The sequence below is a fragment of the Sebastes fasciatus genome, chromosome 24 (genome assembly GCF_043250625.1).
Source record: "Sebastes fasciatus isolate fSebFas1 chromosome 24, fSebFas1.pri, whole genome shotgun sequence".
In the NCBI taxonomy this organism is placed as follows: Eukaryota; Metazoa; Chordata; class Actinopteri; order Perciformes; family Sebastidae; genus Sebastes; species Sebastes fasciatus.
This window is the reverse complement of record NC_133818.1, coordinates 13415514-13431676: the sequence shown is the minus strand read 5'-3', so window position 1 is coordinate 13431676 and position 16163 is coordinate 13415514. Positions and strand designations below refer to the sequence as shown.

General features: G+C 40.4%; 1 protein-coding gene and 1 long non-coding RNA gene across 2 annotated transcripts; both read right to left on the bottom strand.

The window, feature by feature from the left end:
• Positions 1 to 208: 208 nt before the first annotated feature.
• Positions 209 to 3237, bottom strand: LOC141763028 (uncharacterized). Its single transcript, XR_012592968.1, has 2 exons — positions 3026 to 3237; positions 209 to 257 (listed from the first exon to the last, which is right to left on the bottom strand). It is a non-coding gene; the product is annotated as an uncharacterized LOC141763028 (long non-coding RNA).
• Positions 3238 to 3613: 376 nt separating this feature from the next.
• On the bottom strand, positions 3614 to 7699 carry LOC141763024 (putative methyltransferase DDB_G0268948). The gene is made up of 6 exons (XM_074627264.1): positions 7525 to 7699; positions 7121 to 7281; positions 5976 to 6192; positions 5747 to 5850; positions 5340 to 5477; positions 3614 to 4871 (listed from the first exon to the last, which is right to left on the bottom strand). Exons 1-6 carry the CDS (start codon positions 7630 to 7632, stop codon positions 4784 to 4786), a joined length of 816 nt encoding a protein of 271 aa, XP_074483365.1. The 5' UTR covers positions 7633 to 7699; the 3' UTR covers positions 3614 to 4783.
• Positions 7700 to 16163: the final 8464 nt, after the last annotated feature.

The following is a 16163-nucleotide window of genomic DNA, read 5'->3' as shown; positions in this document are numbered from 1 at the left end:
AATCAAACTTTACAACTCGTCCATCTCATGTGGAGCGATGGACAGCAGAGACATGGGATTGCTGTGTTGGCTCCTGCCTCCATTTCAGCTCTGTTTGTTTAATCAATCTCTTTCTCTCTGGATTACTGTCTCTCCGTGGATTACAATCATTGCAACTCTCTGATTTATGGGACATGATGTGGAATATCATGGATACAATCATTCTGGATTAACCATAAACTTCAGATTGATTACTGTACATACAGAGATATATTCCACTTCTCATACATATCTATGATCCTTAACTTGGCATTGTGTATATTTGGGATTTACAGTCTTCCTACTTTGTACTGCAACTGCTGCACAACAATCGGGATGGATAAAGTTCTATTTTATCTTATTTCATCCATTTTTAACTTTTTTTAATCTGTTTTTCCTCAGAAAAATTTAATTTATTTTATTTTACTTTAATTAGCAATTAAATTTAAGTTTGAATACACCAAATGCGCTGATTAATTAAAATACAACATCTATTAGTCGTGTGACCAAGTCAAAAATATGTGCTGGTTAAGGAACGTCTTTTGGCACATATGTCATCTAATCTGAGTTTGTTTTTGAATATGACTTACTGTTTATGATTGGTTACCAAACTTTTAAAGGTGGCTTGATGCCACTTATAGCTCTTCAATGCTAAATTGGATTGCAACCAAATTTGGGATTGTTGTACATACAGCCACAATGCACAAGTGTGTAACATCTCATACAATTCAACCTACAGGGGGCGCTGCAGTAACAATGTAACATAATACATCTACATTTCAGTTATCTTTAATAAGAAACTTGGTACGCAGCTTCTCCATAAGCATGTGCACGACATATTGAAGAATGACAACAATAGCTCCACCTTGTGGCCATTAATAAAACACAACCTCGTAAGTGGAAAGTTTCTGAAAGCTCAGAGTTCACGAGTTGTGACCTGTTTGTTGACGTCAGAAATGGTGGAGGCCTTGGAAGCTAATTTATCGGTGCATAATAAGGGAACACCTTTAGTCGTATATTGTTTTTCTTTGTAATATTATAATATGAGGAAAATGTTGATATTCCCAATGGCCTCATCTTTCTCCTCTGTCATGCCTTTGCATTTCCTGCATCATGTTACCCGCTTGCTAGCTTGCTAAATTGTTAGCCTCTGTGGCTTCTACATGCCGACAGTAACGTTAATATTGCCGTTGCTTAGCAGCGGTGTTCTCACGACACTTGAACGCCAAGCATATCATGTACATGACTTCCAATGTTTTAAACACAAGTTTTATTTGAAGGCACCATAAATATGAATGGGACAGCACTTTGCCGCGTCATATCACGTTACCTTGACGACGCCAATTGTGGGTTTTAATTATTTTGTTTTACTGCCTATTTGAACATCTTCCAGGCTCTTGCCTTACGATACTTGTTTTTGTCAAACTTCATTAAGCAAAATTAAAAAATCAACTGGTTGATGAATAAACCAGGTATAGTCTAATGCTTGCATTCCTCTGATTTCTTGTGTTTTTATGTATCATCTTAAATCCTTAAATTTAAAAATAAATTGTTTCATTGAATGTGTTGTCCTCTTTGTTTACCTTTTCTTTTTATGCCTCCGGGCCTCCACTGGTAACCGTGGAAACCTTGTGTTAAATGTAATTCCCTCAGGCAAAGTCTGCAGAAAGGCGTATTTACAGAAGGTGTTCCTAAAGGGCTAAAAATATTTGCGAGAAAGCCTTCAAGGACCTGAAGATTTGACAGTTGGACAGCCTTAAACCGTCACGGACTTTGTGGACTAACAGCAGCAGATACAGCAATCACACGCATTTTCTTAATATTGTTAATTTTTATAGATATGGACATTCTGGGAGCAAGTTGATTTCTCTGAACCTGGTCATGAAATAAGAAGTACATTCAATGAAAGTACTTGATTCAACAGCAGGTTCTTTACATGATTGTGTCATATTTAAAAATCAAATATCTTTATTTAAAAAGAAACATAAAATATGTTTGTTGTAGCATTACTGTATGGAGGAGGGAACCTGCCAAAATCAAAAATAAAGAATAAATCAATAAATGACTCGATAAATAAATATTTAATATAGCAAAAATAATGTTACAAATAAATGTAGCCATTAATTAATTGATAAAATGTGACTAAAATTGTTTTTTTCTGTTTTAATTTTCTCCTTTACTTATTTATCTTGGTATTAATTCTCTTATTTATTTACTCTTCTGTTTAATTTTCCATTTAATTATTTATGTATTTATTTTTATTACATTTTAAATTTATTTTTCACATCTATGTTTTATTTATTTATTTTGCATTATTTTATTTTCATTTTTAAATGTATATATTGATTTATTTCTGAACGATTTCTCCCCTTCTTTATTTCCCCAAACGTATTTATTTCTGTATTCTTTTCTTTATACATTTCTTCACACATTTTGCTTATGCATGAAATGAGGGGGCTGTCACTCAACATGTGTCATCATGGGGTCAGGGTGCATGACCATATGCTCACTAGCTAACGGTTTCAGCTTCTGCTTATCAACTCCAGTCTTCATTGTCCAGCTCCATTATCAAATCATTTATTTAGATCATTTGGATTTTGGCAGGTTCCATCCTCCTTATTACTGGGAGTAATTCTACATAAAAAGGGATTTTTGTGTGGCTGTCTGGCACAGGAGGTGAGTAGAAAAGAAATTGGATTGAGGAAAGGCTCCAGTTGGTGCATAAAAGGCGGTGGTTTTATCTACCAAAACCCACAATGAACAAAGGAAAAGAACAAAAAAAAAAACAGGAAACTTAACCAAGAGCAAATAAGTTGAAAAATAACTGAAACACCACAACCTCCCTACACGCTATCCCCAACACTCCCACCGTTAATGCCTGCATGGCTTTATATACCCCCTCCTAGCCCCGCCCTATTGGACTGAATCACCGCACGGGGGTTACGAAAAACCAGAAAGGGGAAGCTTACACTGTTTTAAAACCTGAAACAGTGACAAACATTATAACATACAACTATTTCAAGGGTGAGCAATTATTAATAAACTCTTCCCTCCTATAGGATGAATTATTATGCTCCCCCACTCTTAAATAGTCAGCCCAGATTGACCACAATGACACTACTAAAGGGAAGGAAAAATCACAATTAATGAACATTACCAAGGTGAATACACACTGCACAAATAAGCACTTAAACATGGTCAGGAAACACCATTTCATTGTATACAGTTGATTGGTGCGGGGAAATGTTGGGACTCTGGCCATGGGAAAAGATACGTAAGAAACCTTACCGCCACCCTGTGGGTACAGCACTCTAAGAGATAGGCATTGGGGTTGGGTGCATTATGAGCTGGGCAGCAGGCAAAAACGGGGACCTAGGTGTGTTGACACTGGCATTGCAGACCGGCTCTAGGGATGTGGAATGTCACCTCTCTGGGGGAACCGGATAACCCGGCCCGAGCAGCCCACATCCACTGCAAGACCAAACTGGTTTGGCATCTAAAAAGGACCTTATAGACCTGTTTGTTTGCTTCTGAATAGATGACAGATGATGATGAGCCAACTTTCGGTGATGCTGAACAATACATTGAATGCATAATGCCTCGTTCACACTACACGATTTAAGCTCTGATTTTCCACTCCCCGAAAAAAGCCCCAGATCAGAGGCATATCGGCGTTGGCTCCCTGCTCGCACATCGGCCGAAAAAATAAATAATGGACCCGCACTTTAAATGGAAAATGATCCTGAGTGGACCATTATACTGTGCAAGTCCTGTCTCTCCAAAAGAGCCAATATATAAGCTTCCACCTTAGTTCATACAACGCCACAGGTGTGTTCTTTACCCAAGATTTTACATGCTGAAGAAGATGCAAGATAGATTTTTTTAGTGAGTATTTAACCCTAATTAAAGGTATCATATGCTCCATTAAACAGCACCAAAACACAAATTTTAAGCAGCCTGAAAACTTGAACACACACTTACCTTTTTCTCCATGTAGCTCATAATCCTGTTGACTAATTCAACAGGTGCTACTCTGTACTTCAGGTAAGCAGCTGCATGATCTTTACCCTCAAAGGCAAGTACGGCCATATTCCTGTGCAAAGTGCTCCTCGAGTGACAAAACGCTGACTGATTCTATAACTCACAGAAAAAGAGCACCGCCCTACAGCACTCCTGCAAAGAAACAGAAAATAGATAATATCACCAATAGGGGAGTGTCAAAATTTGGCAGGGGAAAGTGACAAAGTGTAGGAGACTTGGAGGCCGTGCATGTTAATTACCATCTGTTCTCACGGCCCTAAACAATCTGTGAGCACATAAATATAAAATAGAGAGGAGAAGACTCAAATTATTGCTATAAATTTGGAAGAGAGGTGAAGAAAGAGAGGAAAGGAGAGCAGAAAATGTGCTTTTAAGTTTAGGTTTGAACACACCAAATGTCCTGCTTAATTAAAAAACAACAAAATATATTAATATTAAATAATTAAAGATATGGACATTCAGGAAGCAGGTGGATTTTGTCTCAGCCTGGTCGTGAAATAGAAAGTTAATTAAAAAAAAGTACAGACTCAGAGTAGACTTCAATGAGTCATGGTATGACAGGGCTCCATCTAGTGTTCACTCTGGAAGGCTCCGCATTCACAGAGGTCAATTTGTAGACACCTGGCTTTCCTGGTTTGAGTCAATTTCTGATGAAAACTACAACTGTGGTTTCCAACAAAGACAGTCGGGATATGCTGTTACAGGATTCAGCCAGTCGGAGTGATCAAAGTTTGCGCGCCAGCCAATAGAAATACTTCACGACGACCGTAACTTCTGTGTCAGGAGAAGACACCTTCATGGCAGACATCAATCTGGGATGGAGGACAAGAAGAGACATGAATTAATTCATGGACTAATGGCGACATCAAGACTGAAACTAGTTGAAAATAGTTGAGAAAAATATAAAGTAAAACCTCAAATGTCAAAACGAGACTGTGTGTAGTAATTAAATACAATGTCATACTTTCTTTTATCCATGTAAAAGTTATGGATCAGCACTCCCCTCCATATATTTTGCTTGCTGGCCTATTCTGTCCTGTCAGTGGCAGGGGAATTAATGGTGGCTGTATTATCAAAGCAGTAAAAGCCTTCAGCAGTTAAGCTTAGTCAAGCAATGTTTGGCTTTTTCTGATTAATGCCCAAGACTGTGACAGCATTCAAAGACCAATTTCAGCAGTTCTTGATAATGACGAATGAACTTAGGTGGAGATTAAGAGATCAACGTTCAGCGGCTAGGTGAACGATTAGACCTGTGGACGAGGCGGAGGTTAATATCTCACTTGTTCATGATGTCATTAGAAAGACGTTCAGCCTCGGCGGGCTCCTTTTTCAACAGTTTCTGGTAGCTGGAGAAGGTCTCCACCATGCCGAGGTATCCACTCAGTGGCAAAATCCTTTTGACCCTCAGACAGTCATTCCTGGACACAAAAGAAGCAAAGCTGTGTAATGAATCATAAAACACTCTCCTCCACCCCTTGACGATACACTGAGACGCCTCAGAGCAAGACACTTGACCCCTCAACTGCTCAAGTTTAAGCTGCTCTGTGCCAGTTAACTCCCAGACGTCAGAGTGTATACATGTCGGACTCCATTATAGCTGTAAATATGAATGCATTCATAGCATTTTCCGAGTTTTACAAGGACTACTTTTTAGAACTGGATGTAAGTAAAGTCTGAAATCACTCACCACTCTTTGTCCGGGTATGAGCAGGAGTCAAACATGTCGGAGTAGATCTTCAGAGAGCTCGTTCCTATGTAGGGATCTCGGAACGGAAGCAGGGCAGCGTAAAACTAACCAAAAAAAAAAGAAGAAAATCATCACCAACTTGGCGTAGGTGAATGCAATTTGAAAGATAGCTCATATAATAACAAGGTTGCAACACAATAAGAGAAACAGTTTTCGATTTTTGGCGAACCTCTTTACAGATGTCATTGAGTGTGTTGTTGGAGACGCCCGCATACTCCAGCTCCATGTCCAGGGTGTAGCTCAGGAGAGCCAGGCAGCCTCCAGGCCTCTGTACCCGGTCAGCTTCCAGGAGGAACCTCTCGCGGTCGAACCAGTGAGCCGCCGTCATGGCCGTCACAAGGTCCACCTCACCGGAAGCAAACGGTAGATCTTCTGCAGGACACTCCCTGGGGGTCAGAAGTGGAGGTCACATTTGCTATGTCATTGTCTTCTGACAACTAGGTTCTGACATTTGAAGCATATGTGGAAGTTTCCAGTGGAAAAATGTCCCTCAACCTTGCATTGAAGCCGTGAAAATGATAAGGCAGTTTGCCCCTTTGGATTCAGAACATTTCATAAAGGAAATACTGTATATAACACCATCAATTAAATGTACCTTTCAAAGCTCCAAGGACACTGTGTACATGTCATAAAAAAAGTGCACAAACACGACTCACAGCTTGTTTTAAAGAAAATGTGTGACATGTAGTATCTTCAAAAGGTTGGAGTTGTGTTGTAAAGACTGCTGCCGGTAACCTTTAGCCGTGGGCACACTGCCCGCATCAAGCCGTGGGCACACTGCCCGCATGAGGCTCGCCTAACGGCAGCGTCGCGTCGTGGCTGCGTGATGCACCCCTAGGGTGTTCACACTAGATGCGAGTTAGCTGCCTGTCGGGAGCGTGTCTGCTACCTGTCAGCTGTGTTTCTTCTGCTGCTGTCAGCCCTTTCTTTCTGCATAGAGTTTGCCTTTTAATGGCCATTTAACTTCATGATAAATATAATTTATATTTATTTTAGACAGAGAAAGGTTCAGAAACGTGGGGTAATTAGTAAATAATAGTAATAATCCACAATTAAAACTCAGTACTGTATTCATTTATGATGCTTTCCAAGTCACTGCTTGTTCCACATCACTGTCCGGCACATATTTCAGAATAAAAGCCTTGTGTTAACAAATGAAGGAATTCTGTGCAAAGAAAACCCGCTTCTGATAGCGCTGCCTCGGGTTGATCGGAGTTCACGAGCTTCAGTGATTGACAGCTGCTTTAAGGGACTGCTTGGCTCTGATTGGTTGTTTTCATACAGCGACCAGCCTCCACCTTCTTTCCGCCTCACCTGTATGATACATTTGGAGGGCTGCCATTGGCCAGAGCCACCTCCAGCTGGGCGGGACTGACGTCTGTACCAACAACCTTGGTGAAGTGCGGAGCCAATAGTATCGTCCCTTGCCCCGAACCGCAGCCCACATCCACTGCAAGGTCAAACCGGTTTGGTGTCTAAAAAAAGGAATTCCGTCACACCCACAAATGACGGTGGTGATTATACTGTGCAAGTCTCTCTAGTAAATTAGCTTCCACCTTAGTTTAAACAATGCCACAGGTGTGTTAGTTGTGTTGTAAGTTAGATTTTTTTTAAGAGATTAAGTATTTAACCCTAATTACAGGTATTATATGCAACATAAATCAGCACCAAAGCACATATATGCATGTCGCAGCATGAAAAGTTGAACACACACTTACCTTTTTCTCCATGAAGCTCACAATCCTGTTGACTAATTCAACAGGTGCCACTCTGTATTGCAGGTAAGCAGATGCATGATGTTTAGTCTCAAAGAGACGCACAGCCATGTTTCTGTTCAAAGTCCTCCTGACTGTCAAAACTGCTTCTGATACTACGATTCTGCACTGCGCTTGTCCTTATTTAACCACCGAGTTAAGCATTAACTCCCACATTTAAGAGTGCCCCACCCTCCTGAAAAAAACAAAACATGGACTTCACACTTGCTTCTGTTCCACATTAGAATGTATGGACATTTCAATACCTTATTTGTCAAAGGCATTGTCTTGTCCCCTAATATTGACAAAATAGAAATATGTTGACATAATAAGTCATCTATATTTTAGAAAATCTAAATAATAAATTCCATTCATAATATCGTGCAAAAGTACTGATACATTAAGAGTCGTCATTTTTTTCTCATGGTTTCCTTTAATATTTTTTCCTTGGCCACACTTTATGAGTTTAAATGTGTCACATGAATATACATATCTATATGTATACATATAACGAAAAAGTAGTATACTTAAAGTTTATTTATGAAGTAAACTTAAGTAAAGTGTATTTCCCTAGTATACTTTATGTAGTAAGTATACTAATATCAATGCACTACTACTTCAATACTTCTTGGGACTAAATTGGCCCACTTTTAAGTGTACTTTAAGTGTAAGAATATTAATCTTTGAGTACACAATGAGTTTACATCTAAGTTGTATTTTGTAAAGCAACTATACTACAAGTAAACTTATACTGTTAGTTTACTAGTTATATACTTATAGGCCACTTTTTAGTTTTAAGAAAGTACACTTTAAAGTACTCTCAATAAACTACTTGTTTAATAGTTTTTTACCGCAACTATACTTGTAATTCGAATCGAAAACGTTGTAAATTCTTGATGAATTGACGTAAATTCATATCAAACATAAGTTTACAAACTCTCAAACCCTCTAATAGGTTACTCTATCAAAAAGTAAACATAAGCCAAGTATACTTAGACTTCTTGGTATACTTGTCAGTTTTAACCAAGTATACTTAGACTTTTCTGTATGCTTGTAAGTATAAAGTCAAGTATACTTAGACTTTTCTGTATGCTTGTAAGTATAAAGTCAAGTATACTTAGACTTTTCTGTATGCTTGTAAGTATAAAGTCAAGTATACTTAGACTTTTCTGTATACTTGTAAGTATAAAGTCAAGTATACTTAGACTTTTCTGTATACTTGTCAGTATAAACCCATTAGACTTTTCTGTATACTTGTCGGCATAAGCCAGGTATACTTAAGTATAATTTTATTAAGTATATGTCTGATAATTGAAAGCATACTCTCTCATTTAAAGTTTAAATACTAATAGCACATTTGAATAAACGTCCTTTTGGTAAGGGTACGCTGCTGTGGAGGTGGAGGTTTGCAACTTTCTGTGGCTTATCTGACTATGGTGTGAGGAGAAAGGTTGATAACAGTTGCTTTAACATAGAGATAAGCATGCCAAGATCTAATTGGTATACAATGAAACCAGTGTGCAACTTCATAAAAAGCTTAGGTGACCACATGTAGAGCCAATGACTTCCACATAAAGAGTCACTTTAGGAAAAAATAGCACATGAAGTGCTGTGAAAAATGACACGTTCTTCCAAATATTACCAAAAGGAAATGCTGTGATTTTTTTTTCAAATGTAGATGCACTTGCTTGCAAATAGCAGCAGGTGGCAGTAAATGCATATATATATGATGCTCAGGAGGTGAGTGTGGGAATGCTTGGGAGCCACATGGTAGTTGTTATTTCTCATCAATAGATATTAGCACTGAGATCATCAATACATTCCCTTATTTAATCTCCCATAGCATACTGATATATTAGATATGGGCTAAATTATCACATAATAGTATGTAGAGAAATGGTGGCTAAAAATCGGACCAAACGTGTCTGTTTGTTAGCTTTGATAAAGCGAAACACTTTGGTTTCAAGTAGAAATGATTGAAGTTGGAATCCCCCTAAACAGCCGGTGTTGTTGCTGTATTTTCTGCTCAATCAACAAGCATTGATCCTTCCCGTTCACCTGATCAATATCCGTTGTCAGATATGGTTTGCAGCAGGGCTTGTGTTAACAAACGGGGGGTTGGGTGGGGGTCGTCAGACACCTCAGGAGCCCCAACCCTTACCCCCACCATGCTGCTCTGTGCAGCCCTGCCTTGTGTCGTCCAATCAATCAGCTTTGATCAAACCTGTCAGCTGCACTCAAGTCACACCGCCGTCCACTGAAAGACACGCTTCGGAGGACAAACCCGGATGCAACCGTTTTATCTTTACCACCAGGTCTTATATCCACAGAAGACATTAAAAACACAAAGTCAATGGACTCAGACAAGCAGCCTCGTGTATTGCTTTAATATCTGCAGGCACAGAAAAAAGAGCTATGGGAGCGTTTCCATCGACTGTGACCAGCAGTGTTGCTAATGCTGCACAGGGAATTCTCCTGAAAGGCAATCACACAGCAGGTAATCCACACTAAGAGGAATATTTAAACTGGGTGCAGGGGAAAAAAATCTGGATTTTGGGGGTTTCCAAAGTGGTCGAAGATGAATTTGTGGAAAAAAGGGAATAAAACGTGATAAATCTTAAAGATGCATTTCAGCCTAAAATAGTCACGCAGTCGTAAATACCTGTGCATCATTTCTTTTTTATCCTCTGACAGTGTGAGTGCAGAGGCACGCAGGGTAGGGGGATGGATAGATGGGTATTGAGAAGAAGATCCCACTTCCCCGCGGAAATCTCAGCAGGTAAAAAGCAGATTGCAGCAGTTGGATGAAATCCACAAATTTAGAAAAACAGCCTTGTTGCCGCATTGAGAGCTATGCATTATTTTTTGGGGGGGGGGGGGGAATTTGTCATGAATGGGTTTCACAGGCCTCCTGGGTCCTTAAACACACTTTTTAATGAGATAGCACGAAAAAAACTTTAAAGGATGGATCCATTATTTTAGGGTTTTTTGAGGTTTTTATATCATTCTATATAGCTTTCCAGTGGTGTTCCTTATGTGTTCAAATCCGAACATTCAAATTTAGGTAGCGTCAAAATGCTATTTCCCCAAGCCCTTCTTAAAAAAGGTTTTCCCACGTGACCTGACGTAGGTTTTGATGACGCTGCTACATGTACAGTATCCTTATAGTCAGTGTATTAATACAGTAACTTAGATGGCGGTCGGCACGCTCCCAATTTGGAGAAGCAGACAGGAGTATCGGCATGGAAGCCAAGCGATGTATTGTTGTGGACGTCACGTTAGTTTGGATTCCGATGCAGCGGTAGATCAGCAACTCCCGTGTTCTGCGAGGGAAAATGACTGTTTTTGTGAATGGAGTCTGGTGGCTTTGAAGAGAGTGACGCAACGGCTTCAGTTCCCTGTCAGAAAGGGCTGTCTGATGGCGAGGCAAAGCGGTGAAGATATTCTAAATATAGCGTACACTTCAACTTCAACTTTATTTTTTATTTTGGGTGGCTAAAATATGTCACAATTCAAAGATGAAAAAAGAACCCAAGAGCATGACTCAGGTGGCTGATGCAAAGTTAAAGTCTACTCGGAAAAACAACAGTTTCAAGGAAAAAAAATCAGTTACAAAGTACAAAGCAGTCAGGCTAAGGCAAAATCTCAAAACTGGGGAAAAAAACTAGAACAAGATCCAAGACAGGCTAACAAGGAAACGCTGTAAAGCTTAGGCATGAGCACAGACACAATCTGGCAGCAAAGCCACCAGACTCCATTCACAAAAACAGTAATTTTACCTCGCAGAACACGGGAGTATACATACAACCTCACTTCAAAAAATCCGAACTAACCCTTTCAGTTGTATCCAAACTAGCTAGTGCTAGCGTTCACATTATTCATAACCTTATTGATAAGGTTACTTTGGTAACCTACGTCACATTTTGCTAACGGCTGAGTGGCCGTTTCCATTTGAAAAAAAAAGGTAAAGAACGCATATGTACGTGCCCTTTAAATGAAAAATAAAAGGAGATGTGACCTTTTATATGGATGGATGGACACTTAAACTGTTCACACAAAATTAGTGAAGGAATTGCAAGCTGGTGCAACCCGATCCTGGCGTTTTTCCGTAATGAAACCATCTTTGAAGAGAAAGGGAAAAGGGAGAGGCGTATCCTCCCTGTCTTTTTATTGTGGCACTGTGCATTGTGCCAAGCAGCGTTTGCAATCTCTGGTAGGATATGAAGATCTTAAATCTCGGCCCATTAAAACTTCACTTGAGACACTCTGTTTCCTCCACAGTAAAGAACAAATATCGGGGAGATCTGAGTGACTCCGAGGCTGCGTTTCTTTTACAGCCGAGATGCTCGCTCGGAGATACACTCGGAGGGCTAATCCCGCTCTCCAAGGAGAGAGCTAGGTATTGGCTTTGATGATAGAAATGGATTAAACAGATTACATTAAAGGCCAGTCTAATTGAACCAATCTATCCTGATTCTGCCGCTGTAAGATAAATGATGAGAAGGCCAGATAGTATATATAGGTCGTGTGTTGGTGTGTCTGTGGACATTTACAGGCCGGCTTGAAAAATACAGCAGAAGCGCTTTCTTCTTGTAGACGTATCGGAGAATGAAACATGTGATTCTGCTATTTATTTCTGGATTGTCCCGTATCCTTTCTGCCGAGAAGAAAGAACACTTAACGCTGTCTGTTTGGCCAGTATTGTTATTAAAGAGCTGATTTCAGCATTCTTTGCTACATTCAGGTGCTTGTGGGAAACTTAAAACTGACGCTAGTGATGGCAATATTACTACGCCCAGGCTATAAGGACGACGGCACTGAAGACTATTCCCAGGACAAGCCATGACTTTCTATATTACTGTCTTGATAAGTCGTAGAAAAACAGTAATTTGATATCCGATCCATGCTTTCAACTCACTACATTTAGCGTTATTAAACGTCAGGAAAGGCAGTCCTTCTTCTCTGTCATCATCGCCTAAAACAATTATAATGCACGCTCCTTATTTGCTCCTGTTGACAGGCTGACAAAACCCTCCTGTGTCAGTAGCTGTTGGTTCCAGGGCCGGCTTCAGGCATAGGCCATATAGGCGGTCGCCTATAGGGTGCCACCTTCTGGGGAGGGGCGCTGGTTGCCCTCTAAAAAAATAAAATAAAAAAATAAATAAAATAAATAAAATAAATAAAATAAAATAAATAAATAAATAAATAAATAAATAAATACATTTTTCACCCCTGTAACTCTCTTTCTCACAGTTTTATAAATTGTAGGGAAACTAACGGATCACTTTTAAACCAACAATATCAAGGACCAGTTGTCATTTATAATATGGTATTTATTTATTTCCAAAACCGAATTTCACCTAAGGCCCTGGTCGGTTCCTCCATATCACACATAAGGTCTGTATTGTGTCCACTTATTCAATTAGCATTACAGAAATTGTTCAACATTTGAAATCCTTCTTGTTGTTATTCACCTTCCTTTGCCTTTATGTCCACGTTTTCTTAACCTCTTAAGCCCTATGGGTGCTGGAAGGTGTGGTTCGTCTAGACAGACATACCCAAAATAAATCAAGAATAGCTCTACAACTACCAGGTTTATATATGCATGATCTTGGCTGAAACATGCAAAACCACCAGTACCAATGAGGTGCTGCTAATGCACTAAATAAATTCCATTATTCTGAGTTTAAGTGAAGAATTTTAGTGTTAAGATAGAAAAAAAGACAGCTGAATAGCACACTATTGCTCTCCCAAACAGCTTCAAACAGATCGATGATGTAAGACCGACCAGCACTTTCTGTCTTTCTCAATACACAAGCTTCGAGGCTTTCTTTTGGGTGATTATCTGTGTGTATGTGTGTGTGTGTACCTGCCCTCCCAGGCACGGCCCTTATTGACAGTGTCCAGTTGGAGTGAGCGTGATGGGGGTGACCTTTCCTTCCAACCTTGTTACCAACGTGAACTCGTTAAGCAGGACTGTTTAATTAGCAGTGGAATGGCAATCAGGGAGGAGACCGGAGACCTCTGTTGGTCATAGACACGGATCAATGGTCTTCAGGGAGCCTTTTCGCACTCAGCAACAGGGGACCTTTGCACGTATGTGCATGCAGAATGCTCATGCATACATACACATGTAATTTACTGCTTTAAATTTGCAACACATTTTGGATTTGGTGGATTTTTTTGTGGATATTTAAACAAAGCAGGTGCAATATGGGGTAAAATACAGTAAAAAATAATGTTTTTTAACTTCTTATTGGCATTAATATGCTTCTATAACAGCTTCAATAACAGCCTCCACACTTTTGTGAGGATTTTACACATGATTTATTGCAACATGGCTGCAGGGATTTGCTCCCATTCAGCCACAAGAGCATCGATGAGGTCGGGGCTGGGACGTTAGGCGAGGAGATCTGGCTCGCCATCAGCGTTCCAGTTCATCATAACGGTGCAAGGTCAGGGCTCCGGGCAGGCCTGGAAAGTTCTTCCACCTTCACGTTGCTGTTCGATACCGTCGTGCAAGTCGCCCTTTAGTGCTGGTATGAGAACAAGTTGGGATGAGAATGTGTTAGGTGTGTCCACATACTTTTGGCCCTCTAGTGTAGTTTTTTTTCCCCAGGTTTTAAAAATGTTATGCCCACAATGACCCCATAACCTCTTTCCCATTAATAACAGGCACTGCAAGACTAATATCCCATATTTATTAAAATCCAAGCACCGATAAAACAGTCTATAACCCTGGTTGACGTGCACACACGCTCTCGAAAAGTGTGTTTGTGTGTGCAAACACGTGCGTGCATAAACTCGTACGCAAGTACACAAACATCCCGGCGAAGAAATGCGAGCCGGGAGCCAACAGCCGCTGCACCTGGTGAGATCCAAGTGAAAGTGAGAAGCATAAAAAAAAAAGAGCTGAACGCTCAGGTCTGTTGATCTATTTTTACCGCAGAGAGAGAAAGAGAGAGGGAGAGAGAGAGAGAGAGAGAGAGAGAGAGAGAGAGATTCGTGCATAATGCATGGCCCTGTAGAGCAGCGGTGGCTTTTACACTGCTGCTCTCTCACTGGGCTTCCAGGTGTCTGTGCTGTCTGTCAAACAGGCAGCATATAGGAGAACCAGGTGCTCTCACACGGCGCTCCGGTTGATCTTTCTCCGAGACCACCAGCCTATCCAGCTGCTCGCTCTCTCCCCGAGCACTGTAGTTTCAGTCAAATCCACCTCTGAAGTGTGAGAGCTTTCAGGTGCTGGAGGGGGAAACAAAAAGAGATACATCGCCCCAGTTGGAACGGGGGAACCACTTTTTGTTCTGTAGGATCTGAGGCAACATTGAGTGGCAAACTCATGAATTGAGTTGGATCCAAATTTAGCTATTGTGTGCTATTCTATTCTTCTCTCGTAAAATAATAGAGTAAAAGTCTGTTCATTATTGAGTCCTAAATGTCTTGTTGTCTTTTATTTTAGTGCCATATTCTTCCTTCTTATGTTGAAATGAGCATTTAGGGATTTATTTTTGCAGTTGAATTTGGAAAATAACTTTTAATAGAGTACTCTTACATCTCTAAATAACTGGATTTGGTTTGGGAACATTTGAGCATTCCTGAAGGGGGTTGTGTTGCTGCTGGGCATCACAAAGAGGGAGACTAATGAAAGCTTGATGAGGATGCTTCTCTGAATCCACCAGCATGATTAGGCTTTAATTACCGAGGGCCACCTCGACATATTCCCTATAATTGGAAATACCTAAGCACTTGGCCGCTCGTGGCACGAAAACCAAAGAATTTGCAACCCTTTCGCAGGACGGGCCTCCGTCTCAGCAGGAGATTCAGATTGAAGCTTGTCTTTATGCAGATTAGTCGCTAAGTAGTAATCGTAGAAACGGAGTTATCACCCGAGTTAGTGACAGAGTGCGCTGGAAGAAGATACTGTGAGGGAGGCTTTAAACTTGTAGCTCTGCTTCCCAGTATGCTGGCATCCCCACATTGCCAGATGTGACAATAACATCCCTATATGGCTGCCAAACGCCTACAAGACACCCACAGGCATTGGCAGCTCCCTCGGTGAAATCTTCTGTTGCACAACCACATGAAAAAAAAAAGAAAAAAGAAGGCCCCGGTTAAGTGAATCACTGCCTCGCCTGAAGAATCGTCCTTTCTTTCATTACAGTCGCTTCGATTCAGCGCCGTCACACCATTTATACCCTCCTTCAGCGGCGTTAGCTACGGCTGAATCATTGTATACGAAACAAAGACAACACTTCTGAGATGTGCTCAGGTGTTGCGGCGGTGGAGAGCGGAGCAGAGACGGTAGACGATTCAAGGGCGAGCTGATAAGCCTGCGGGATAGCGAACAATGAGGCAGTATATTTGAAAAGTCAGAGGGAAAAAATAGTCCTATGTGGTCTTAATTTTTGTCACCATTAAATGTTCAATTTTGCTTTTAAAAGTTTAATTTCCATTACTTCATTTGATGCTTTTAAATTGCTGCAAAATATTCTTTAATTCCTAAAAAATAAGAGCATCCCTGTGCATAAATAGTGCTGTCACTCATGCATCAAGTGCTCTGAATAAAAGCCGAAATCTGAATGCTACACATGCATGTTTAGAGT

Coding starts and splice junctions, on each gene's coding strand:
- LOC141763024 (XM_074627264.1), bottom strand. CDS start 7,632: ATGGCTGTGCGTCTCTTTGAGACTAAACATCATGCATCTGCTTACCTG. Junction 7,282..7,524: donor TGAGCTTCATGGAGAAAAAG/GTAAGTGTGTGT, acceptor TCCTTTTTTTAG/ACACCAAACCGGTTTGACCT. Junction 5,478..5,746: donor TCATACCCGGACAAAGAGTG/GTGAGTGATTTC, acceptor TTTTGTGTCCAG/GAATGACTGTCTGAGGGTCA.